Below are 26,956 nucleotides of genomic sequence, written 5' to 3' on the forward strand. Positions count from 1 at the left end.
TGTGCCCAGGTTTCCCTTTCTCGGCATGCTAGGCATATCTGGTTCTCAGCTTTGGAAGTCCAGACGGCACGTCTCAGCTCACCCATATCCAGGGACTTTCCCTTCCTTTTTGCTGCCAACCCCAGACCTGCCAGGCCGGTGTCTCAGCCTCAGTCCAGACCTGACGGCCATTTTCACACAGTCTCAGGCCTTGGCTTCTCCTTCTGAGTGCTCAGAGATCAAAGGGGACTTGACTGGTATCTGCTGGTATTGTGCTTGCCTGGGATGGTGGCTCAGCAGGGACAGTCTTTGATGGGCACGGTGTGGTGTGTGAGAGTTTCTATGGAATTGTACTGGCTGGTTTTGTGTGTCAACTTGACACAGGTTGGAATTATAACAGAGAAAGGAGTTTCAGTTGGGGAAGTGCCTCCATGAGATCCAGTTGTGGGGCATTTTCTTAATTAGTGATCAAGGGGGGAGGGCCAGGGCCCCTTGTGAGTGGTACCATCTCTGGGCTGGTGCTCTTGGGTTCTATAAGAGAGCATGCTGAGCAAGCCAGGGGAAGCAAGCCAGTAAGGAACATCCCTCCATGGCTTCTGCATCAGCTCCTGCTTCCTGACCTGCTTGAGTTCCAGTCTTGACCTCCTTTGGTGATAAACAGCAATTTGGAAGTGTAAGCTCAATAAACCCTTTCCTCCCCAACTTGCTTCTTGGTCATGATGTTTGTGCAGGAATAGAAACCCGGACTAAGACAAATATGTACCAGCATAGTGGGGTGTTCCTGTGACAACCTGACCATGGAGAGGATGTGGAAGGACTTGGGAACTTTGGGCTAGATGGTCCATTCAGTGTTGAGACCTCTGTGGGGTGTTGTGTAGGAGCTTGGAAGATAATGTTGAGAACAGCATAGAAGATGGAGGTCTGGCTTGCAAAATTTCAGAGGGAAAATTTAAGATTCTTAGGAGGGTTGTTGCTATTTTGATTGTGAAGATTCTGTGGTTTTGGTTAGCTGGGGCTAAAGAATCAGCTGTCATTAACAAGATACCAGAACTACTAAAGTGAACCTTTGTGTTACTGGGATTATTGATGCTGGTTAGCTGGAGCTAAGAAATTAGCGGTGATTAAGAAGAAACCAGCATCACTGAGGTGAAATCTTCTGGAAGTGTTTTCTGAGAGCACAGAGGCTGTGTTCCAGAGATAGCCAAGGTTGTACCTCGTGCTGTAGCAGAACTTGGCACTGTGTCAGAGTCACCCAGGTGGTACTGGTTTTGAAGGCATGAAGGGGTCATGAAGAGCAGCTGAGGCTCTTGGCACTGTGAGAGGCTGTGGAAGGCCATTGGTGAAGGTGCAGCCTCAGTTGCAATTGATGGCCCAGGACTTGACGGGATCATGCATAGGAGCAGAGGCTTGTCACCATGAAGAGAGCCTATGAGAGGCTATTGGTGAAGCCTAGTTACAGTAGAAGACAGCAGTGTTTTGGAGATGCCAGTGCCATGAGATGACCACCAAGAACAGCAGCAGCAGTGGAGTACAGGCAGCTGGAGCCTAGAAGACAAGCTGTGTCCTACACAGGGCAGAGCTGGAGAAGTGACCCAAGCCTGGGAGATCGTGAGTTGGATCCCAGACATTGAACCATTGGATCTTGAGTTTTGCTTTTGGATGTGACTAAGCCCTGATATGATTCTTTCTTGAAGGAAGAAGGTATTTTAGTGGAGCCCACAGTTAGAGACTTTGAATTTTTAAAAGACTTTGAATTTTAAAAGATATTGGACATTTTTAAAGGGCTTGAACTTTTAATATGTAAAGACTGTGGGACTTTTAAAGTTATTTAGATATTTGGGATGAATAAGGAAGTAAGGGTTGAGGCTTAATAGTGATGTGTTTGTGTGTCAAGTTGACAAGGGATCAATTGTACTGGCTAGTTTTGTGTGTCAACTTGACACAGGCTGGAATTATCACAGAGAAAGGAGCTTCGGTTGGGGAAGTGCCTCCATGAGATCCAGCTGTGGGGCATTTTCTCAATTAGTGATCAAGGGGGGAGGGCCCCTTGTGGGTGGTGCCATCCTGGTCTGGTAGTCCTGGGTTCTATAAGAGAGCAGGCTGAGCAAGCCAGGGGAAGCAAGCCAGTAAGGAACATCTCTCCATGGCCTCTGCATCAGCTCCTGCTTCCTGACCTGCTTGAGCTCCAGTCCTGACTTCCTTTTGTGATGAACAGTAATGCAGAAGTGTAAGCTCAATAAACCCTTTCCTCCCCAACTTGCTTCTTGGTCATGATGTTTGTGCAGGAATAGAAACCCTGACTAAGACAGGAATGAATGAATGAATGAACACAGGCTCTGGTCATACCAACCCTCTTGTGGCTCTGCCACTTAGGTCATCCTTGTCCTTGCTCTGGTCACCAAGCCAGAGGCCACCTGTCCCAGCTCTCCCCCTCTTTTCCTGGACCCTCTCCCTAGCTCATCTCCCACTAGTCTCAGAGTTAGCCACCCCTCTCCACTGTAGTACAGATGACTTCTAAGCTAAAAAACCTATCGGTCAATTCCAGTCTCACGGAATGTTCACACATGAGCACAGACTGCTCTGAATCCCTGAGTAGCCCCGATGTCCCATACTCAGGATCCTCCTGGGTCTCCCGGCACACTGTGTCCAAGAGTGTAGAGACGATGCTTACGGCCACCTTGATTGCTTTGCACCGACATCACGTTGGTTGGGTCACCAGAGGAACTCTGAAAAGCCCCCACACTGCTCCCTACACATTTCCTGGGAAATGGGGCACAGTAGGGGGTTCCAGAGGGGACCCATTCTCAGAGACATCAAACTGTGGTGACTAGTGACTCGGTGGGTCCATTAGCTGTGGGGTGAGATATTCGGCCCTGCTTCATGCGATGGTCACACAACCACATATTTGAACCGAGCTTCCTCTGAGTCCCCATGGCCATAGCTTTGTAACTTGCACAGGTGTTCACATCAGGTATCAGAGTCTCCCCATGCACTCATTCAGTAAGTCAGCCTCATACCCATCTCCTGGATACTTACTAGGCGCACTGTATATACTGTCCTGGATTAAGTACACCATACCCTTCTTTTCTAGAGGATTCCTTGGAGCAGACTGCGTGTCATCTCATGGATCCTCTGCTGCATTTCGTATGACTTTCTCCCCTTAGCTCAGAGACCTTAGCATTTCATTCTGTGTTCATGCTACCCATTGTCTGGCAAGTTCCTGAGATGCTACTGCACCCGTGCTCTGGGGGTAGAGTAAGCGCTCTTACAAGGGGCACAGCCCAGTTGAGGAAGACAGACCAAGCAGTGAACTGGGTTCCAGCCTCCTGTAGGCACTGAGCAGCCCCGTAGCCCAGTTGTGTGTCTGCTTCTCTTAGCTTCCTCCCCTGGAAAAGGGACCCTGGCTTTCCCATCCCGTATAGCCTTCCCCCTCCAAGCCGATTCCTACATGCTCCAGGCCGGATGTCTCCAGGCTGCTAATCGGTTTCCATGCCTTAATCTGGATCTCCATGTCCCTTTAGTGTGACCCGCTGATTTCGCACACTCGTCCTTTAGCTGGGTCAGGGTTGAGATGTAGCATGGTACCATTCTGTACCCTAGGATGGGAGGATCCAGGCATCCCATGCCCAGCTCTGTCTGGGCTGCTCCCAGGGGTCCTGTCAAGACCCCGCCTGGCCCTCCTGGCTCCCCCTCTTTATCTGTGGCTCCCAGCATGTATGCCTCCCTCTATCAGTGTATCAGGCTAGCAAGCTTCATCTAAAGTGTATATATTACCTAATAAAATCCTTCTTATTTGGGATTATTGCATCAAATTTTAATTTCCTCACTCGAACGGCAGCATGTCGGCCTGCCCGTCAGCGAGGGGCCGACAGAAGGTGAAAGGAGAGGACAGACTGCACAAATTACTGCCGGCGATGCCTATCAGCCCTTTGACTGGAATTGACTGGAATTAAGGACTGAGAAATAGGATTTTCTGCCTCAGAATCTGCTGTGGCAGCTCTCGTTGGAAGCCCCCAGTAGCCCCTACCAGCCAGCCCCCACCCCAGTAATGCTCCCCCTCCCCCCTCCAAAGCAAACTGCATGTCACCTGTCACCTTTCAAGTCCTTAATCGAGTCAGGGAAATGGGGGCTGGTGTGTCTCTGCTAAGCTTACAGAGAGTGCAGCGGGGAATAGTCCCTGAGGTCCAGAACGGTCTGGTCTGGTCCCCTGCTGCAGCCGCTTCACTGCGGACGGACCACAAAGGCAGAGACGTAGTGTCTTCTAGCGAAGTCCCAGGTTGTGTCCCACTTCCTGCCCACCATTTCAAAAACATTTCACTAGCCAAAATTGTTTTTGAAATGCATGCATAGGGGCTGGAGAGATGGCTCAGCAGTTAAGAGCACTGACTGCTCTTCCTGAGGTCCTGAGTTCAATTCCCAGCAACCGCATGGTGGCTCACAACCATCTGTGATGGAATCCAATGCCCTCTTCTGGTGTGTCTGAAGACAGCTATAGTGTACTCACATATATAAAAATAAGTAAATAAACAAATAAATAAATCTCTTTTTAAAAAAAGAAAAGAAAGAAAGAAAAGTATGCATAATTCCATACACAGCACCAAATTTTCACAAGATGCACACAGTAACTCTAGGACCCAACTTTATATTGTCAATTATACTTCCTGTGTATGGGGTGGGGGGAGAGGGAGAGGGAGTGTGTGTGGGGGAGAGGGAGTGTGTGTGTGTGTGTATGTGTGTATGTATGTGTGAGAGAGGGGGAGAGGGAGTGTGTGTGTGTATGTGTGTGTGTGTGTGTGTGTGTGTGTGTGTGTGTTTGTATGCATGGGTGTCTATATCAGTTGCTGGACAGTAGAGCCTGTTATACCCATTTTACAGATAGACATACAACAATGGAGAAGTCCAGACTTACAGGAATCAAACCCCTAACTGCTTCTCTGCTTCTCTTCCTGTGACAAGGAGTCAGGACCTGGCAGGCGTGTGCACCTGTCACCCCTCTGAGCAGAGCCTTGTTTCCCAGAAGGTCATCTTCTCCCCACAACATGAGTGCCTGAGGAAGGCAGGACTCCCTCAGCAGGGGCCTGTCTTCAGCCCTCTAGCTGGAGCAGGGTCTCCCTCTCCCTCTCCTGGTCGCGTCCCTGGGAGCCTCGCTTCCCACAGAGCCACACGCTACAAGCGTGGACTCGCCTTTGGAGGCCCAGCTCCGTGCTGCCAGGCTACCCTTCCTCCTTGTTCCTCGTCTTTGGAAATAAGTTGCAGTATATTGAAAATATAATCACTGAGACTCTGAAACAAGAGCCGTGGGCTCCCAGGAGCCCCCGTACCTCCTTGTTAATTCCTTCTCATAACGTTTCCAGGCCTTCTGTCTGCACTTGTATTAAAAGCTCAGAGTTTTATTAAAAGTGGATTTATTTACCCAAAAAGAGATGAAACCCCAAACCTGATTGGGAGCCTGGCAGAGCTTGCTCGGCAGAGGCTTGGCTCCAACTTTGGCTGGGAGAGGGGGCCCCTTATCCTCGTGTCCCACAGAGCCAGCTAGCATCTGCTGAGTTTCCCGACCCAGTTATGGGTCCACAGGGCTCCGAGGACTGAGGGCTCTTAGGCCATAGACGTCTCTGCAGAGCCCAGCATAGCTGCCTTAGCCTGTCCCCTTGAGCCCAGCATAACCCACCTGGGATATGGCAAGGCATAAGTCTGTCCCTTAAGTGTGTTGTTCAGTAACTCAACCCTGGAGCTCTAGTGACCTCCATGCTCAGGCATCCTGGTAGGTGGGTCCCTGCTCCAGCAGCCCAGGGGCAACTCAGGAACCATCTCGTAGGATACATGAAGGCACCCTGGCAGAACACAGCTACCCCAGTGTCTAGAAAGCCTGTTCTGGAAGCTGAAACCCTGGGATAGTTGTCTGTCCCCAGGACCTCCTTCCTGCTGGGGGTCAGACCAGGTCTTCCCTGATGGATAGCGAACTCTGAGATGAGCAGTTCCCCCAGAAGAGCCTCCAGTGAGGTGATTGGGAAAGCTGTGCCGGCCCTTTAAGTCTAGAGTTGTGCTTCCCCGTGGCTTTCATAAACCCCGAGTCAGGGGCTCTCCGTGCTCCAGGAGAGGAAGCTTGGGAGGACAAGGTGACTGGTGTCCCATGTGACTACCCTTGGCCCCTGATCGGTCTGGAACACATGGCGTCTCCAGGGATGGCTGGCAAGTAGGCATTTCCAAGTTCCACGGGAACCAGTGCTTAGAATAGTTTCTTGCCACAGAGCGGTGACATTCGGAAATGACATTAGCATTATTACAGCGGTACCCTGCAGCGGCGGCCACAGCACCTGGTGGGACAGGAACATCAGACCTTGAGCATTTAAGTGTGCCCCTGGCTTCCTGTTCCCTCACTCCCTGCTTTGGGACCTCCAGGAGTCTCTCAGCCTTCTCCCTCTGTTTCTTCATCTGCAGGGAGGGGCTAGGTCTTAGGACATTGGGAGGCTGGGATACCTGAGAACATTGGGCCAGCGTTTCAGCAACCATCTGTGCCAGGAAAGATGTGCCTTACAGTGTGGCCAGTTGGTTCTTTACATAGCCTATTTATCCAGCTTCTTAACAAGCTCAGAGGATCCAACCAGGATCCCTTGAGGAGAGGGCAAAGGAGAGGCCAGGCCTGCTTGCCCTATGACCCGGTCTCTGCATATATCCTGAGACAGTCCCACGTTCCCTCAGGGAGCTTTGGGGCATTCCATCTTCTGCATTCTAGGCTAAGGAAGGGTGAACGGTCTTCTGGGAAGAGCAGTGCTGTCTGGGAAAAGAGTTTATGGCTCTTGCCGTGTCTCCACAGCCAAACTGTGGGAGGGCTTGGAGCATTGTTCTTGGCCCTGAGGCAGAGAACTGTCCTGAGGTATGTGAGAAGCAGATGAGACCACATGTACTGGCTGGTTTTGTGTGTCAACTTGACACAGGCTGGAGTTATCACAGAGAAAGGAGCTTCAGTTGGGGAAGTGCCTCCATGAGATCCAGTTGTGGGGCATTTTCTCAATTAGTGATCAAGGGGGGGTGGGCCCCTTGGGGTTGGTACCATCTCTGGGCTGGTATTCTTGGGTTCTATAAAAGAGCAGGCTGAGCAAGCCAGGGGAAGCAAGGCAGTAAGAAACATCCTTCCATGGCCTCTGCATCAGCTCCTGCTTCTTGACCTGCTTGAGTTCTAATCCCGACTTCCTTTGGTGATGAACAGCTGTGTGGAAGTGTAAGCTGAATAAACCATTTCCTCTCCAACTTGCTTCTTGGTCATGATGTTTGTGCAGGAATAGAAACACTGACTAAGACAAATTGGTACCAGCATAGTGGGGTGTTCCTGTGACAACCTGACCATGTTTTGGGGAGGACTCTGGAAGGACTTTGGAACTTTGGGCTAGAAGATCTACTCAGTGTTAAGAGCTCTGTGGAAAGTTCTATAGGAGCTTGGAAGATAATGTTGAGAACAGCATAGAAGATGGAGGCCTGACTTGTGAAATTTTAGAGGGAAGATTAAAGACTCTTACAGGGCCATGTTTTGATTGTGAGGATTCTGTAGTTTTGGTTAGCTGAGGCTGAAAAATCAGCTGTGATTAACAAGATACCAGAACCACTAAAGCAAACCTTCGTGTTACTGGGACTATTGATGCTGGAAAGGTGGAGCTAAGAAATTAGCGGTGATTGAGAAGAGACCAGCATCCCTGAGGTGAAATCTTCTGGGAAGTGTTTTCTGAGAGCACAGAGGCTGTGTTCCAGAGATAGCCATGGTTGTACTTTGTGCTGTGGCTGGACTTGGTACTGTGTCAGAGTCACCCAGGTGGTACTGGTTTTGAAGGCATGAAGGGGTCATGAAGAGCAGCTGAGGCTCTCAGCACTGTGAGAGGCTGTGGAAGGCCATTGGTGAAGGTGCAGCCTCAGTTGCAATTGATGGCTCAGGACTGAAGGGGTCATGCATAAGAGCAGAGGCTTGTCACCATGAAGAGAGCCTATGAGAGGCTATTGGTGAAGCCTAGTTACAGCAGAAGACAGCAGTGTTTTGGAGATGCCAGTGCCATGAGATGACCACCAAGAACAGCAGCAGCAGTGGAGTACAGGCAGCTGGAGCCTAGAAGACAAGGTGTGTGCTGCTAAGGGCAGAGCTGGAGAAGTGACCCAGGCCTGGAAGATTGTGAGTTGGATCCCAGACATTGAACCATTGGAATTTGAGTTTTGCTTATGATTGTGACTGTGCCCTGATATTTTTTTCCCCTCTTGATGGAAGGAAGTATTTTAGTGGAGTCCACAGTTAAGAGACTTAATGTTTAAAAGACTTTGAATTTTAAAAGATAGTGGACATTTTAAAAGGATTGAACTTTTAATATGTGAAGACTGTAGGTCTTTTAAAATTATTTAGATCTTGGGGATGAATAGGAAAGTAAGGGTTGAGGCTTAATAGTGATGTGTTTGTGTGTCAAGTTGACAAGGGATCAACTGTACTGGCTAGTATTGTGTGTCAACTTGACACAGGCTGGAGTTATCACAGAGAAAGGAGCTTCATTTGGGGAAGTGCCTCCATGAGATCCAGCTGTGGGGCATTTTCTCAATTAGTGATCAAGGTGGGAGGGCCCCTTGTGGGTGATGCCATCTCTGGGCTGGTATTCTTGGGTTCTATAAGAGAGCAGGCTGAGAAAGCCAGGGGAAGCAAGCCAGCCAGTAAGTAGCATCCCTCCATGGCTTCTGCATCAGCTCCAGCTTCCTGACCTGCTTGAGTTCCAGTCCTGACTTCCTTTGGTGATGAACAGCAGTGTGGAAGTGTAAGCTCAATAAGCCCTTTCCTCCCCAACTTGCTCCTTTGTCATGATGTTTGTGCAGGCATAGAAACCTTGACTAAGGCAGCACACAAGCCCTCTTTGGACTTGTGAGTGCTAGGATACTTTCCCCACCCCACCAAAGATGGAGGCAGGGCCTGACCGCTGTCCTTCACCCAGGGAAAACTACCAGGGCATAGTCCTCAACCTTCCTAATGCCGCAACCTTTTAATACAGTTCCTCGTGTGGTGGTGACACCCCCAACCATAAAATTATTTTCATTGTTACATCGTAACTGTAATGTTGCTAGTGTTGTGAACTGTAATGTAAATGTTTGTGCCCTCTGATGGTGTAGGAGGCCCCTGTGAAAGAATCATGAGACCCCCCCAAAAGAGTGGAGACCCACAAGTTGAGAACCACTGTACTAGGATCTGACCCTCAGGTGGACGTGGAGCAGGGACCACTGACATATGCAGTAGTGTGATGTAATGTAGTCTAGAGATCGAGGTAGCGGTTGCTCCTGGCAAGGGACACCTCAGTAAGCGGCGGTCTTGCTGGCGATGTCGATGGCGTCCCTATATATGTTTGTTTAGTCATTCGACAAACTGCCATCATTTGATGTTACTCGCCAGCATCCCTTCCTAGAAGCTCACACAACTGAGCCCTGGCCTGCGTTGTCTCTCCCTGGGGCCACTTCCCTTTTATTTGCTCTCCTTGGAAAACTCCTACTAAGTCCTCCCAGTCCATCCTCAACGGTACCATCTGGATGCCCCTATGTAGGCTTCTCCAGGTGGACTGGATGGATACCCACTCTGTCCTGTTCACGCCTCCATCTCATCAGCCCCAGATGTGTACAGCAGCTGTCTGTGTCTGTCCTTGACCCCTCGCTTGAGGTCATACTTGACGATCAGTGTCGAGGGGGTGATGGCAGGTGCCAAGGGCAAGGCCACCTGAGTCAGGAGCAATGCCTCCTGGTACAAACTCCCCTGGTAAGCCTTGCAGTTGGGATTTAGGCTAGGGAAGGGAAACTGGGGTGCTAGGACACCCACAAAGAAAGATAGCTGCCTGGGATCTAGGTGAATGAACTCAAGTCCCTTCTCTCTCTCCAAACCAGGGCACAACTGTGCGGGTGATCACTGCCGTGGACCAGGATAAGGGACGGCCCCGGGGGATTGGCTACACTATTGTCTCGGGTAAGCAGAAGTCTACATTGTTTGATGGAGGGTACCCTAAGAGAGCTGCTGGCAGCTCTGGCTCAGAGAGCCTCGGACTATGTGAAATGGCATTTGAGACCTGCCTCCAGGGACAGTCTTTGCTAAGGAAGGAGACAAATGGATATAAAAGGGAGGGATTGGGTTAAGAGGCCATGGTGTCTGGGGGCCATGGAAACAGGAGCGTGTGTCTTAAGGTCTGAAGTCCGACCCCAAATGCTGCAACCCTTGCTTAGCTTCGTGCAGGGCTCCAGGGTTTCTGTTCTTATGGAGTGAAAAGGTGGCAATTTTTATATCACTTTGGAACAACTCATACTGCTGCTGTCTGATTTCACGTTCTAGTCACACCGCAAGCTGATAGGCAGTCAGGTAGCACCGGGATATCACCGCAGGAGGCACCTTGGCCCCCGCCCCAACAATAGATGCCTCGGCCATGCAGAATAGATGGCAGTGAGTGAGGAGATGCTTAGCTTGACACGCAGCATCTCTGAGGGGCTGTCCAGAGGTTAAACTACCCTCCCCTAGAAATGCTGGCTCTGCTCCTGTACCATACACATCTGCTCACAGCATCCCTCGCTCAACGTGCAGTCTCTGAAGGCCTGGTGTATCCTGACAAACAAGACAGACAAGGAAGAAGTAGTCAGGGCATTTCCCACAAGAGGAGAAAGGAGGGTCTCCTGAGTCGGCTGTGTTGGTTAGGTCTCTCACTTGTCACTCTTGCGTTGGGAACATTCTTGTATACACAAGAATGCTTGTGTCAAGGTAGTTTATGGACCACGTGACTTACTCATGTGAAGAGCTAATGCATGGAGAACGTTTTGTAAGCATCTGCTCTTGCTAATACCAGCAGCAGCTGACGAGACGGTAGCTGCAGTGGTTGGGAGATCCTCGAATCTCTGGCATCACAGGCAGCCGGGAGTGAGTGCTGCTGACCTCAGGCAACTTATAGTTACTTACAAGACTCATGTTATACTGCGAGCCCAGAGACCCCAAGGCAGAGCAGATGCAGCCAATCTGCCTTGGACATCGGTAGGAATTGGCACTTGGATCCCTGAATCCCTTGGATGCCTCTTACCATGTCCCCTTTCTGGCGTCCAGGCCCAGGCCAGGATCCAGCCCAGCATTGACCTTGATCTATTATACTCAAGGATGGATTGGATTGTCGTTCTCAGGTCCCGCCCCAGGGCTGGAGGGTCACTGGTGTGGTGACCTGAGCCTCCGGCCAGACCTCGGCAGTCTGGGCTGGTGGTAGGGGCTCTGTCTTTGTGTGGCAAAGCCCACCTGTCCCAACTAGAGGCACAGAGGCCCAAGCTAAAGACCAGGCACATGCAGTTAACCTGTCCGCCTCTGAGGCCCTGTCCCCTCTGGGCTGTTTATCAGCCACAAGCGAGGGGATTTATATCTGCCCGGGATTGCTCGCCCCACTACTAATGATCCTTCTGTTTTGCCAAGAGCAAAGAGGCCTTCAGTGGTAAGTTATGGCTCCATCTCTATCAATTTGTTCTCAGCCCCGCACGGCCACACCGAGCCTGGTGAATGACAAGGTTCTTTCCCACAGAGGATTTGGCATGGGGCCCCATCTTCCCCTGGGCCTGCCACCCCGGGAACCAGTAGCATCACCTTCTCCACATCAGGCTACGAGGGCCATTATAGGCTCCTGCCCCAGCCTGAAGTCTGACTGGACACTACCTAGCCTCGTAGTCCTCTTAACACAAACAGTCCTCGTCTTAACACAAACAGTCCTCCTCTTTTTTTCTTTTTCTTTTTTTCTTTTCTTTTCTTCTTCTTCTTTCTTTTTTTTTTTTTTTTTTTTTGGATTTGTTTTTTTTTTTTTTGTTTGTTTTGTTTTGTTTTGTTTTTTGTTTCTTTTTGTTTTTTGTTTTTTGTTTTTTGTTTTTGAGACAGGGTTTCTCTGTATAGCCCTGGCTGTCCTGGAACTCACTCTGTAGACCAGGCTGGCCTCGAACTCAGAAATCCGCCTGCCTCTGCCTCCAGAGTGCTGGAATTATAGGCATGCGCCACCACCACCCGGCAACAGTCCTCCTCTTAACACAAACAGTCCTACTTCAAGGGATGCTCTGCCTACCCCGTGCAGAGCGCCAGGGGTTTAAAATCCTGGGGCTGGAGGAATTTCAACTGGCCGAATGCTTGCATAGCATTCTGGCTATGGTGGTGCCCACCTGTAAAACCAGCACTTGGCCAGTGGAGCAGGAAGGACCAGAGAGGTTGAGGTCATCAGTGGGTGAGTTTGAGGTTTACCTGGGCCACAGGAGACCCTATTGCAAAAATAAAATAAAATAAAATAAAATAAAATAAAAATAATAAAAACAAAACAAAATGAAGAGACAGAGGAAAAATATAAGTAAAATAAAATTTAGAAAAGGAGAAGAGAATCCCTATGTGTACCAATGGCTCTGAATGACCATAAAACACTATGGGTTGGCTATTAATTGTCAGAGAAGGAGCCTTGAAGCTGATTCATTTCCTCGAGGTATGGAAAAGCGTTGAACAAGGGCCACCATCCTTCATGTGCCTCCAGGGAGGCTGGCCAGCACAGCAGCCTCCAAGGCTACTGAGCACTTGTCCCCTGGCCTTTCTCAATGGGGAAGTACATCCATGTGGCATATAGGGCTGTGGCGTGGCTCGGTAAGAGCCCACAGGCTTAGCTTGTGTGAAGCTCCGGATAGAAGGGTCTATCCGGGCACAGGCAAGAATCAGTGTCAACATATCCCATTGGCAGTGCACTAAGACGGTAGCATTTTCCTCCTCCTGGCTTGCCCACAGTCCAGCATCACACTCAGTGTTCAGTTTTAGGTTTAAGTTGCAATTGGGTTCAGATTGCTATAGAAGACCCTGCTCTGCTGTGAGCCTTTCCTGGACTTAGTTCCAGATGTGGACCATGCCTGGCAGGGTACTGTGAGGACCAAGCAAACCAGCAGTCGATCAGACAGTGGAGCATAGACTCCACAACAGGGGCTCACAGAGACAGGAAGCACTCTCTCTTCACCTGCCACAGTTGGCCAAGGGCTGTCTAAGTCAGGAATGCTGTCCCAGGAGGGTGGGGACCAGGTACCATCCCTGTCACAATAATCTGCAGTTTTGCCAGGAAGATGGACCTGGTAACTGCACAGGGACAGCAAAGATGTCCAGGGTAACTAAGCAGGATGCAGGGGGCAGTGAGGGAGAGGGCAGAGGCCGAGGTGCATCTTTACAGATGGGGCTACATATCAGCATCAGCTGGGGCTCCCCAGGCAGACCCCTCAACTTTCCTTTGTAAGAAGAAACAAGAGAATTCTGCGAGATCCTGCACACCCAACCATTAGGAGTGGGAACCTTGCTTAAGGCCTGGCCATCAAAGCTGTCGTGCATCATGGATCATGAATGGGGATCAGATGGGGATTAGCATGACAGGCAGAGTCAGGGTAGTCTGATATATCTGTCACTTACAGTGACTCAGTGGCTGATCGAAGAGTACCCGGGGTTGTGAGGAGACAGCAGGGCCAGCTGTGTGATGTATAGATGGCCGGTCTGGGTCCTGAGAGTGTTGGAGGACCATTGCAGCTTCAACAGGAGAAGGACAAAGCTGTGTGTGAGCTTGGGGTGCTCAGCATGTCGAGAGAATGCGGCTAGTGGTTTGGGGAAGAGCAGGCTGGAGCGAGCAGACAGACAGGAAAGGATGCTATAATGTCCCACCCAGAGGTGGTGGCAGCTCTAGCCAGCAGTCATGGTATAAGGACAGAACAGAGAATAAGAGGAGGGCAGGAGAGCTCCCAGGGCCCGGTGGCCGATAGCCAGGGCGGAGTCTGGGATTGCTCTGCGATCATTCCTGTTTTCCTCTCTTTTCAGTGATGGGGGTGGGGCCCAGGGCCTTGCCCATGTTAGGCAGGTGCTCCACCGCTAAAGCCATACTCTGTACTCCTAGCTCCCTAGCCTTGGCCAGAAACAAACCCCTAGAGCCCTGGCAGAGGAACTTCACAATTCAAAGCCAGATGCTACTTGCCTCCAAGAGACACCTTTCTCCCCTGGCCAGGTGAAAAGCGGGTCACTCCCCCATAGCAGTGAAAATCAAAGCAGGGGCCTCATGTTTACCATGCTAGCAGTAAATAAGTCAGATCCCAAAAGACAAACTCCACATGGCGTGCCTTATGCGTGGAATCCTGATAAAGAGGAACTCATAGTGATGGAGAGGAGAAGGCTGTTCCCTGAGGTGGGGGAGGTGGGGAGGCAGGGGGATGGGAAGATCCTGTTAAGAAGGTCATTCATCAGAATAAGTCCTGGAGACGCCCATCACAATGTGCTGCAGAGATGGTGCGCATTGGTACCTGCCAAGGGGCGAGCTAAGGTGGCTGCACCACACCCCCTAGATTAGAGCAAGGTGAGGAGTGTGTGGAGCTGTTACCTGTCCGTGGTGGGGCTCACAGACAGTGCATGCATGCTTCTATCAAAGCGCCTTGTGCATCTTGACCATATGCAACTTTGATTTGTCCATCAAACCTCCAGAGTTGAGCAAAACTGGTTTGACTGTTCTGTAAAGGGACTGTCAACTTGGTAGTCATCTACAGCCGATGACATCTAGTTGACCCTCACCCCATGCCAACTATTCCCCTATTCCTCTGCCCAACAAGATGCACCTTACTGTCACAAGCACATCCCTAGAATGTCCTCTGTTTCCCTCACAACCGGAAACTGGTGAAAGCCTTATTTCAATAGACTCTAAGGTCCACTGTGCTGGCTAGCTTCATCTGAGAGGAGGGAGCCTCAGTTGAGGAAATGCCATCTGTAAGATAGGGCTGCAGGCAAGCCTGTAGGGCATTTTCTTAGTGATTGATGTGGGAGGGTCCAGCCCATTGTGAGTGGTGAAATCCCTAGGCTGGTGGTCCTGGATCCTATAAGAAAGGAAGCTGACAGTTCAGGGGTTAAGTCCAATTCCCAGCAACCACATGGGGGCTCACGACCATCTGTAATGGGATCTGATGCATTATTCTGAATATAAAAATCATTTTATATGAGTACACTGTAGAAGAGAGCTACAGTGTACTCATATAAAATCTTGAAGGAAGGAAGGAGAGAAGGAAGGGAGGGAGAGAGGGAAGGAAAAAGGAGAGAGAGAGAGAGAGAGAGAGAGAGAGAGAGAGAGAGAGAGAGAGAGAGAGAGAAGGCAGGCTGAGCAAGTCAGTAAGCAGCACCCCTCCATGGCCTCTGCATCAGCTCCTGCATCCAGGTTCCTGCCCTAATTGAGTCCCTGTCCTGACTTCCTTTGGTGATGAACAGTAATGCAGTCATGTAAGCCAGATTAAGCCTTCCCTCCCCATCTTACATTTGTCATGGTGTGCCATCACAGCAATAGTAACCTTAACGAGGACAGTCCACTGTCTGGATTCTATCCTGACAGCCTCTCCCTGCCAGGGCCAGACTTCTACCCTCCTACTGACCACTCCCCACGTAGGGAGTCATCTGGGGGAAGCTTTTAAACTGAGGTCCTAGGACCAGCATCACCAGGGAGCCTGCTAGGCGTGGAGCTGCCCAAGTCCCCACCCTGTAACCGCTGTACCAGGCACTACAGGACTGGGTCCCAGCCCCCTGGATCTCAGAATAAGGCCATGTGGATCTTTTGGTCTCCCGAGCAAAGCATCCATTGCTGATAAGTCCTTAGTCCTTGCTGACTGAGACGATCCTTCCTGGAGCCTCTCCCTGCAGCAGCAGGCCTGTGACCACTTGTATATAGATTTGGTTAGCAAGCCCACCCTAGAGCTTCCCACTGCTTATACACCCAGGTCTCTCCTTGATATTCTCTAGAAAGAGGCTAAATGTCTTTTAGCAGTCTTTCCCCATCTGATGTCTATGCACACCACCACCCCCCAAGACTGAAGAGACAGGACCCCAACTTGCATGTGCCAGGTCCGGCCTAGCTTGACCATGAGTTCTCCTTCCTAAGAGTTAATGAAGGTGAGACATTTATCCATGTCTAGACAGAGAAAGACAAGAAGTGTGCCCACCTTGTACAGCTACCAAGTGACAGAGCAGGCATTGAATTGGGCTCCAGAGAACACCCAACTTCTGTGACAACAGAGATCCCCAGACCACCAGCACTGATGTCACCCAAGAAATTGCTGGAAATGCAAACTCCAGGGCCACACGCGGGGCAAGAGACACTGATGGTGCTGAACCTCTGCATGCTTTCTGTAAAGGTGATGGCTCCCAGCAAGGGTGTGATCTTTCCTATGTGGGAGGGCGAAAAGTATCTTAACTCTTTTTACGTGTGAATCACATATATGTATGCAGGGTATTGAAGTTGCGTATCGGGGGGGTAATTAGGAACAAGGGTCTCCAGGACTCATGGGTGGAACAGGTGGGGTGGGGAATGTTGAGAAAAGACATTGGCTTAGGAAGAGCTAGTCTAGAATAAAAGCTAAATAAGAAGTGGGCTGGCTCTAGCCCATCACCTTCACCTTCATCAGCCTCATGTGCCAAGCCACACAGGAGACAGGCTTCCACAATGGTGGAAGGCAGGCACCAATCACCTTCCTGGATTGGCCATCAGATAAGACTTTTTGAAAATATATTAAGAAAAGCTGGTGCACATGTGCAAGTGTGTATGCCTACACACACGGCGCGGGGGGGGGATAATTATTTATAGTTAGACTTGTGTGAACCCACACATGCATACAACAGTAACTACATCAGGCCCCTGGCCACAGCCTGCTGGGTCGGCCATCATGGGAGACCATCCAGCAATATACATCAAAGCTCTTGTGATTAATCTGCTGGGGATTCTCCTCTCTCTGGGGAGAGACAGCTCAGAAGTAGAATTACTTTGGAAATCTCTGGCTTGTGTGATAGCACTCACTGTGGCTTCACCCCAGTGAAGTGCCCCAGACTTCAGGCCTAGCATGTAGCTGACCCGTGGAGACTTGGCCAAGGGGACGTGGAGGGCGGATGAGAAAGAGGTTAACCGGGCTGTTGGTTGAAGGCATGAAGGAACAACAGTGGGTTCCTGGTCATGGCTGGCTGATGAGTCTGGGGGCTCACAAGATGCTTTCTCCTATAGATCGGAAGAGGAAGACATGAAAATAGCCTGTCAATAGGCCGCTGTAATAGCTCCTCACAGCCCCTCCAAAGTAAGGTCTCACGGTGGAAATACGAAAAAGGGTATGAACAGGTTCCAGTGACAGTCTGAAAATAGAGAATGCAAGGAAAGGGGACACATAACACACACACACACGCACACACACACACACACTGAGCTAGGTTTCTCAGTCCTAGTGGAGGCCTCAGCTGAACACCTTGAGGTTAGCAGATCTGCTTGTCTCTGAGTGCCTACCCTAGACCCACAGCAGCACCTGCACCGGAACATACCATCCCTCACCCAGGCAGACATCACCAGCTGAGCCCAGTGCTGCGATGGGCATCTGGGGCTTTTCTGCCTTGCCAGCTGCTGGCTATGGAGAGGCTCCGTGGCTCTCTAGCCACAGGTGCAGGGGAATGTGCTGCCGTGTGGCGTCCAAGGCTCAGCGGATCAGCATCCCCTGGCTCTCTTTCCTAGACAGTATTTAGGGAAGCAGCCTCTTTGTTGGCCACGGTAAACTGAATGATCTCAGCACCCTGAGTGTTACTCACAGTTTTCTGCCTCCCCACTATCAAAATGAAGACATTATCTCACGTCGTATTCCATTCCTTCAGGTCAACCCTGGAAGTCTGCACGCTGTTTCCCCTGAGCCTTCCCCCTCTTCTCAGGACCACCATTCTGCCAGGGACCCCTTCTGGGGTGCTCTGCGCATCACCGTGGTGGCACCTTCTGCCACCTGCACAGACACATTCCTCCTTGCCCTCAACGTGGGGGCCAGGAAACTGCTACCTGCCATTTGTTTCCTGTGCATCATGCAAGTCATGGGGGGAGGGGGGATTTTACAGAGGTTTCATGGCAAAGACAGCCTGAGGCTCTCCTTTCTGTACCATATCTTCCTCATGCCTCTCAAGCAGGAATGACCCTTACTCAGGGAAGGGGACGGGGGTGGGGGTTGAGGGGGCGGGGGAGGCGGGGCAGCGGCCTCCCAGGTGCCCAATCCCCTATGGACACATCCTTACATCTCTCCTCTGCTGGCTCCTCAGTCTTCTTGCCTCAATGGACAGGAATGACGTCGTGGATCCTTTAATTTGACAGCTCGGGAGGGGAGCTGCTTCTCTTCTGACCCAGTCCTGGCTAAGGTGGTTAAGGCAGCTGAGCATGGGAACCCTCGCCTTCTCCACCCACCCCCACAGCGGTCTGCTTGGGTTTCTCCGTTGGCTCATTTGGGCTTTTGCTCTTATCTTTGAATGAATTTCTCAGGCCTCTCGGGTCTTGGGAGGATCATAAAGTAGCCACCATATATCATTTAGGTTCTCTCTCTCTCTCTCTCTCTTCTCTCTCTCTCTCTCTCTCTCTCTCTCTCTCTCTCTCTCTCTCTCTCTCTCTCTCAACTTGGCATACCTCAGAATTGATCTAAGCAGAATTCTTTGCTTAAAGTTGTCAATATTGGTTGCCATGTGGCTACTTTATTTCATCCTTGACTTTAGTTTTATTTTCGAGACAAGGTCTCTCTATTTATAGGTCTGGCTGGGTTGGAACTCGCTCTGTAGAGCAGGCTGGCCTCAAACTCCCAGAGATGCAGCTGCCTCTGCCTCCCGAGGGCTAGGGTTAAAGGCATGCGCCACCACTGCCCGACTCATTCTTCACTTTATTGATACCGTGGACACCCAAGAGCCCACCAGCTCCATGAGAGCAAGACCAGGACTCACACCTCACCTCTGCCTGTGGTCCTCCCTCAGCCACCACTTTCCCTCCTCCAGATCAGCTGGGCCACACCCTCCAATCCTCCCCTTTGCTTTGGGGACATGCCACATCCGGGCACATCGCACACTATTTGGTTGTAGTTATCTTCGAACTTGATATTTTCAGAGTCTCGTGTTTTGGGGATGTGCATCGTCCACTCCAGTCAGAGGCCTGGCATTTGCTAATGTGGCATCGGCTACTCACTCATCTTCACTACTGCGTAGTATTCCATCTGCGCAGACTTGTGGATTTTGCTATTCTAATCCACATTGCTTTGACCACCGTGTCCGGCTCTCTGCACATGAGGGACACGTTGCTGTGGCTCTGGCATTGTCTCTCATCCATCCAGAATGTGGCTAGCCAGAGCCCTTCTAGAGAAACAGTCATCAAGATGCACAGAGCATATGAAATCCATTCAAGCCCACCCACAGTAGCTCAGGATTCAACCCAAAAGATTTTTGCTTCCAACCCCCCCCCCCACTTTATCCTTTTGCCCTAGACACCAAGCTAATCATGTTAGCCTGTGGTCTATGTGCGGGCCTGGAAGTTAGGATTCATTCATTTATTCAGTTAACCACTAGCCTCATGTTCAGCCCCTGGGACCAGCTTGGAATGGAGAGGCCTGGTGAGCTCACCATTTATTAAAGAACAGAGCAGCGAGGGCAGTGTGGTCCAGTAGGTGGGGTGCTCTGAGTCAAACATCGTTCTGGGAGGCAGGTAACAGGTGGGCAGGCTTTCGAGGGAGCCTGCAGCCTGCGTCTGGACCATTTGCTTCCCCACTTCTCAGCCCTAGGCATTCATCAGGGCCTTGCTGCACCCACCTCAGCAAACGGTCTCTGAGCTGATATCCCCAGGGGCCTTTGAACTTGGGACGAGCCACTCTGAGCCCGGCTCTCCGCTCCCTTCTCATCAGATGCCTTGGATGACGGCTCAGCCTTCAAGGCAGCCCCCAGCTGGGGCTAATCTGAAATAAAAGTTTTTATTTATCTAGCTTGATACCTGGTGCAAGGTTAAAGCATACAAGAGAGAAAGCAATAAAAGAGAAAGATTAAGCGTAAGGCGCCCGCTTAGGCCTGCCCTTTGGCAATATGGTTACAAAGATATTAAGCCTCAAGTCACCCACACCGCCCCCCCCCCCATCGCTGTTCTTGAGTCCCCAGGGCTCAGTGGGGCTACAGGAGAGGAATCCCTGGGGTGCCCTGCCACGGGGATAAGCTACCAGATGGAGCTATGGTTCTTCAGCCAGTCAGCTGCCTCCTACCCCACACATCTGGGATTCATGGCTTCCCTGGGGAACCAAAGGAGTTGACATCTGCACCGATGTGGCTGCCAGTGCATTTGTGTCATCAGTATTGACCAGGAGCCTGCTGCAGGGCCGGGTCCCTGGGGAGAGAGAGGATTCCAAAGCCACAGAGTTAACCTCGGCTAGCCTAGGCTCCAGTGCCCTTGATCGGGGTGTGTACACCTGCTCCCTGGGCCTCCCACTCAGTAGCAATGGGAAGAGACTGACAGCCGAGATGAGAATATTTTCAGGGCTAAAAGAATATGGATGCAGGAATAATTCCCAAAACATGCACACTGTGTGCCTGATGCATAGTAGGCATTTATGAAATGTTATCTAGCACCAGCATCAGTGAGTGGCAGTCTAGTTGGTGAACACCTACCGAGAAACGGTCCCCTCAGGCTGGAGGGAAGGGACTGGAGATGCTGCTCAGAGTGCTTGCCTAGCATCCGAGAAGCCCTGAGATCCTTCCCCAGCACCAGATACACTAGGCACAGTGGGGCACACTGGTAATCCCAGCAACTGTGCTGCTCTTAGAGGTGGAGGCAGGAGGATCAGAAGTTCATGGTCAATTCCAATTACGTGGTGAGCTCCAGGCCAGCCTGGGACACATGAGACTCCTGCAGTAGCAGCAGCAGCAGCAGCAGCAGCAGCAGCAGCAGCAACTGGGAGTGGTGGTGCATGCCTTTAATCCTAGCTCTCAGGAGGCAGAGGTAAGTAGATCTCTGAGTTCAAGGCCAGCCTGATCTATATAGTGAGACTCTATCTATGTTTTAGGGTTTCATTGCTGTGACCATTGTAACTCTTATAAAGGACAACATTTGATTGGGGCTGGCTTACAGTTTCAGCCTTAGCCCCCTCTTGCAGGCTAGGACTCACCTTAGGAAACTTTTGAGTAAACTAAATAAGGGTAGTGACATGGGAGCAATAGCTAACCCCTCCTGGGTACTGAACTTCACCTGCCTCACCCTTGAGTCCTCCCAGATCCCATGGGGCAAGGGGGTGGGTTGGGATTATTGTTCCCATTTTCAGATGGAGAAACTGAGTCCAGATTGCACAGGGCAAGGAGTAGAACAGGCTTTGAAAGCAGCAGGTAGGCTCTGGGCACTGTCCCCAGCTCCCTATCCTGCACAGCTCTTCTCCAAACATAGCTACCCTTCCTGTGCCCCCAACACCCTTCCCTTGTGGGAGTCTGGACTGCACCCCAGGCCTCCTGCCTGGCATTATTACACTTCTCCGTCTCCCTCACTGTGAAGTGCTCTGCCTAAGGCAATTAACTCGCTGCTCCCCATTCAAATATTTGACCAATATCTGGAGACAGAGATCCCCAAGCAGATACCTCCAGACATTGATTGACGTGAGTAAACACCACACAGAATGAATTTCTCCCTGAACATCCTCATTCTGCTGGCTGTGCACCCCCCCCCAGGGCCCCTCAGGGGACTGCGTCTGTCCAGAGAAACAGGCAGGTGGGATCCAATGACTCTGCGGTCTAGCTTCCTGGTCCTGCCACCATTCCTGCTAGAAGGACATAAAAATGTCACACTGTGGAGCTCCAGAGTGGTGACACACTCATGCACCCTGGAGCCCAGAAGCCTGGTCTACAAGTGCCATTTGTAAGGATACTGCTGGTAGTCGAGTGTTGTTTTAAAAGGCCTGGTGACTTGTCCCCTGGTGATAGTTTGATGCTTAGATGTCAGCTAGGACCATTTAGTTGAGAATCACAGGGACATCTGGCAGTGAGGGTTTGAAGTCTTAGATCTGCTTTCTCCGAGGTCTTCGGGGACAGAGTTGCCTGGGTGTGTCTCAGTGATGCATAGAGGTCTCAGAGAGCTACCAGATACTGGATCTGCAGTGTAGCCACAGGAAGTCCTCCCTGTGACCAGATTGAGTCCGAGGGTGGAAGTAACCCTAGCAAGGACACTGGTGACACCCGATGCTAATCCCCAACCGTGACATACATACTCCCAAGAGCCAGTGGCAGAGCTGGCAGACACGTGGGGGTGAAATGACTCTGACGCATGGTGAGCCGTTTATTCTCTTCTTGATTTCTTTCGCTTTCTATTTCTGTCAGTTCTGCTCGGGAGAAGGTCTGGTTGGGCGCTCAAGTCGGTTACACCTCTTAGCCTTGGTTCAGATCACTCTAGAACTAACAGAGCAGAGCCGACTGGGCCTTGGGAGATAACACATGCCCCTAGCCACAGAGAAAAACCATGGGCCCCATGTCTTTCAGCCACCGCTGGCAGGGTTGACCAGTTGGCTCTTGGGGATACTTCCTGTGTAGTCCCCTTTAAAGTGATTGTTGCAAGGGAAGCACTGGGTAAACATAGGTTATACACACACAGGACTGACGCTCAAAAGAGTAGGGCTGGGGAAGCCGGCATGTAAGCAGAGCCTTGGCCTCCAAGCCTTTCACGCTCTGGACACTAGAAAGGACTCATGGGGACCCACGTGGGCCACATCTCTCTGGGTAAAGTGCTTAGGACTGTGCCTGTCACAGAGCAAGTGCTCTGGGATGCCAGCCTCATATGGACAGGATTGCTGTCCCGAAGCTACTATGGGAACGTGGAGTACTGGCCATCATTGACGGGTCTGGGGGACAGAAACTTATATGGTGAGGCTGACCCAGGAAGAAGGGGCCAAGACAAATGAGGATGACTTAGGGAAAGACAGGCCAGCTGGGCAGATGAGGGGAGCGGAAAATGAGGTGAGGCACCTGGTAGACAAGGAGTTGGGACTGTCCCTTCTTCAGACAGGACCGGAACAAACGAGGGGTGCTCGGAGAGCTGGTAGACACTTGCAGAGAAGCATCAGGGCCTCAGTGGCCCCCACGGCATGCTGTCTTCCTAGTTGTATCTCCTGGGGTCAGGAATGGGGGCGCCAAGTGTTTCCTCTTCCCCTCTTCACGTGCGTTCGTGAGTGGAGGCCCAAGGCTGATGTCAAGTACCTTCCTCAGTCACTCGCTACCGTATCCTCCACCCTCCCGAGATGGGATCTCATGACGTAGTCCCAGCTGGCCTGGAGCTCACTACTATGTAGACCAGGTTGCCCAGGTTCTCACAGAGATCTGCTTGCTTGTGCCTCCTGATGCCTGGGATTTAGAGGTGTTTGCCACAGTGCCTTGCTTCCACTTTAGACTCTGAGTTCATTCACGGACTGAACTGAACTGGCTAGCTGGTAAACTCTAGGAACCCACCTATCTCTGTCCCTCGGGTACTTGGGTTACAGTCCAGCACTGCCACACCAAGCTGGTGTGGGGGTCTAGGGCCCTCAACTGAGCAGCATGTCCCTAAGCAATAGAGCCATCTCTGTGGCCCTTCTGTTTGTCTTAAAAAAAAAAAAAACAAAAAAAAAACAAAAAACAGTTGACATAGGAAGAAGTTTGTTTATTGTGGCATCTTCAGACATAATATACTACTTAGATATTAGGCTCACCACCATCCTCAGAGCCACCCTTCTTGCCAGACTCCTCCCTTTACCCCTCCCCCCCTTCTCCCCCTCCTCCCTCCTCTTAGACACTTAGTCCTGCTTTATGGTCCCCTCTCTACTTTCATATCTATATAATTTTTTAAAAGTCATTTCTATGCATTTGTCTTTCTGAGTCTGGCTTACTTCATTTAACATAATCTCCAGCTCCACCCATTTTCCTGCAAACGACAGTTCCTTTTTCTCATCAGCTAATAAAGCTCCATTGTGCACACGCACCACCTTTCCTTCATCTATCTGTCTATCTGTCCATCAGTCAGTCGACAGGGATCCAGGCTGGATCCAGGCTCTTACCTGTTGTGACTACTACATCAATAAACACAGATGTGCGAGCATGTCTGTGGGCTGTCATGTCTCTGGGCTGTCATGTCTGTGGGATGTCATGTCTGTGGGCTGTCATGTCTGTGGGGCGTCATGTCTGTGGGATGTTGACTTAGCGTCCATCAAACACACACCCGGGAGCAACAGTCTGGACCGTGTGGAAGTTCTGCTTTCAGGGTTTTGAAGAACCTCTGTACTGATTTCCATAACAGCTGTATGAGTTTACTCTCTTCCTCCCAGCAGTGGCTAAGGGTTCCTCCTCACCCACCTTTCCCATCACGTCATATTATTAGTTGGCTTAAATGATGGCCATCCTGACTGGGGTGAGACAGACTCTCAGTGTAGCTTTGATTGGCATTTCCTGGTGGCTAAGGATATCGATCATTTTTCCACATATCTATCTCTTCCTGTGCTTTGTCTTCTGAATACCATTTTTCATGTCATCTGTCCATAGCTCCATTTGGGTGACTTGGGTTTGGGGCTGTTGAGTTTTTTTTTTTTGGTTCTTTCTACAGTCTGGTGGTGTGTACTACTAACCATTCTCACAATCTCTCTAAGTCTGCATCCACTTGCTGTTGTTTCCTTAAACAACCAAAGAGGCATCTTCCCGCATTCTCCCTCTGAAGAAGGCAGGTCTTACTCGCTGAAATCCAGACAGTGTCAAGCAGCTCCCTTTTAGGGTCCTCCACTGGGGACACCCCCTCCCCCTTCTCTCCCAGCCCGTGACTGCTGCCCTGGCTCTCTGTGGCTGTGCTGGTCCAACTCCTCCTGCCCACTCACAGAAGCCATCCCTTCTAGGACCATCATCTCCTCTGCTCCCTCCTACAGGGACCCTTGTGATCATATCTGGAACCTACCATAATCTCCCACTTTGGAGGTCCTCCTCTGGCAGTGACCTGTGACACTCAGCAGTTATCGGGACAGGGTGCCTTGGTGACTCCCACGTATCCTGCTTCCCTCTTCACAGTCCTGTCTACTGGTTCCCTCATGGTTATCATGTCCACCATGACTCCAAGGTGTCATCTGTTCCATGGGTACCAGCTATCTTTGCATTCTAGTTTTGGAAAGATGGGCTAGCTGAGTGCCACAGTCAGTGTCTGGGAGGTGTCAGGGACTGGCAGCATGACATGATGTCACCCTCACTCGTGGCCCAGAAGAGGGCAGTCGGCCTCCAAAACCACATTATTGTTGGTGATAAATTTTCCAGACAGAGTTTCCCTATGGAGCCCAAGCTAGCCTTGCACTTAAATCTGTCCTCCTGCCTCAGCCTCCGGGTGCTAGGATTATAGGAATGTGCTACCAAGCTCGGTCAGCGTAGGGCATCTTTAAAGACAGATGGCAGAGCCCGTGAGACAGAGAAGAGCTAAGCTGACTCAGGCATAAGCACGGGCACTTGATAAATGGCATCGGTGGTATCACAAATCAGCTGGCAAAGGGTGACTTGTTTAGTGGCTGGCATTGGGGGAACTAGTTTTCTAACGGAAAAAAAAATAAATAAAAAAAGCCAGATTCCCCAGCATACACCATGTACCAAGGTGGACTCTGGATGGATTAAAGACCTCAGTGTGAAAGGAAAAATATAAAGCTCATAAAGTAAGGGAGTATGTCTCCCTGACCTTGTAGTAGGGTAGGACTTGTTGGCACCCAAACAGCACAGGCCCCTGAAGAAAAATGCATGGGCATCTGAGGCGGTCATCTCCACAGGAATGGACGAACCAAGTTAACAGCAGGTGACACGCAGGGAGATGAGTTCAATTAAAACCAAAAGGGACTCGTGGCCGGAATGCACAATGTATCCCTGTAAGCCAATGGCTCTCAACCCTCCTAATGCTGTTTCTCTTTAAATCAGTTCCTCCTGTTGTGGTGACCCCCCCAACCCTAAAATTATTTTCATGACTATTTCATAACTGTAACTTTGCTACTGTTATGAATTGTAATATAAGCATCCGTGTTTTCCAGTGGCCTTAGGTGACCCCTGTAAGAAGATCAACCAGCCCCCAAAGCAGTCGTAACCCACAGGTTGAAAACTACTACTGTAAACCACCAAGGCTGACTTGGGGAGTCCCTTAGGAAAACAAGCAAATGATATTCCTGCAGTGGGGAATCGCCAGGACTTGTGGGCGGCTCTGGAGAATCTGAAATCATTGGAAATTAGCAATATGCAAATGAAGCTCTCATGGTCAACCTCAGTTCCACAGTGACAGGGGTGGGAGTAGGGTGGGGGCAAGTCCTCCGTCTGTGGGTCTTGTACAGTCTAAAGGATAAGAGAAGCCGGGTGTGGTGGCGCACGCCTTTGATCCCAGCACTTGGGAGGCAGAGGCAGGTAGATTTCTAGTTCAAGGCCAGCCTGGTCTACAGAGTGAGATCCAGGACAGCCAGGGCTAAACAGAAAAACCGTGTCTCGAAAAAGCAATAATAATAATAATCATAATCATCATAATCATCATAATAATAAAGGATAAGAGAGCACTTTAAACCTGAAGAGTGTTTGCAGTTGATCTGTAGGGTCATGAAGATCCTGGAAGGCATCAGTTAAGGAAAATGGCTCCCCTAGTACCCCAGATCCCATCCCCCTCCTCAGTGGACCCGCAGTAGAAGACACTGCACACTGACTATATTTCAAATGTATTGGATGCTTTTGCAGAAACTGCTTCCCTTTCTTGTTAAAGAGGACTAACATAATGTTCTTGATTTTGCTTCTTGCCCTGCGAAGGCTATGGGATTTCCTGTGGCATTTTACAGAGATGGTTTTCCAGGCCCTGCACTAAAGGATATTCCAAATTAGCAAGGAGCCACATCCTATTAGGTGGAAGCACATAAAATCACTGCTTTTGTAGGTCAGAAATGGTTGGAAGTCTGCTCTTCCTCACGGTTTAACTTAATGGGTTGTACCTACAGCAAAATAGATAAATATTTAAAACCAAGTGTTGAGTCATAAAAGAAATGGGAAGGGATGAGATATTTCATTCCTCCAAGATAGAAAAAAAAAACAGAGGAAAATCAGATGTCATTTAGTGAGAGCACATGCTTGTTTGGGGCTGCATGTAGTGGCTGCTAGAGCAGATGTTTGTTATGGGGAAGGGAGCAGGGGCCA

General features: G+C 50.4%; 1 protein-coding gene across 1 annotated transcript in view; it reads left to right on the top strand.

The window, feature by feature from the left end:
* Positions 1-26,956, top strand: part of Cdh23 (cadherin related 23) — a 393,910-nt gene that overhangs the window by 161,789 nt on the left and 205,165 nt on the right. Inside the window, exon 9 of the mRNA XM_052163611.1 lies at positions 9,868-9,946. Coding sequence (XP_052019571.1) covers positions 9,868-9,946 — 79 coding nt within the window. The remainder of the gene's footprint in view (positions 1-9,867; positions 9,947-26,956) is intronic.

The sequence above is a fragment of the Apodemus sylvaticus genome, chromosome 19 (genome assembly GCF_947179515.1).
Source record: "Apodemus sylvaticus chromosome 19, mApoSyl1.1, whole genome shotgun sequence".
In the NCBI taxonomy this organism is placed as follows: Eukaryota; Metazoa; Chordata; class Mammalia; order Rodentia; family Muridae; genus Apodemus; species Apodemus sylvaticus.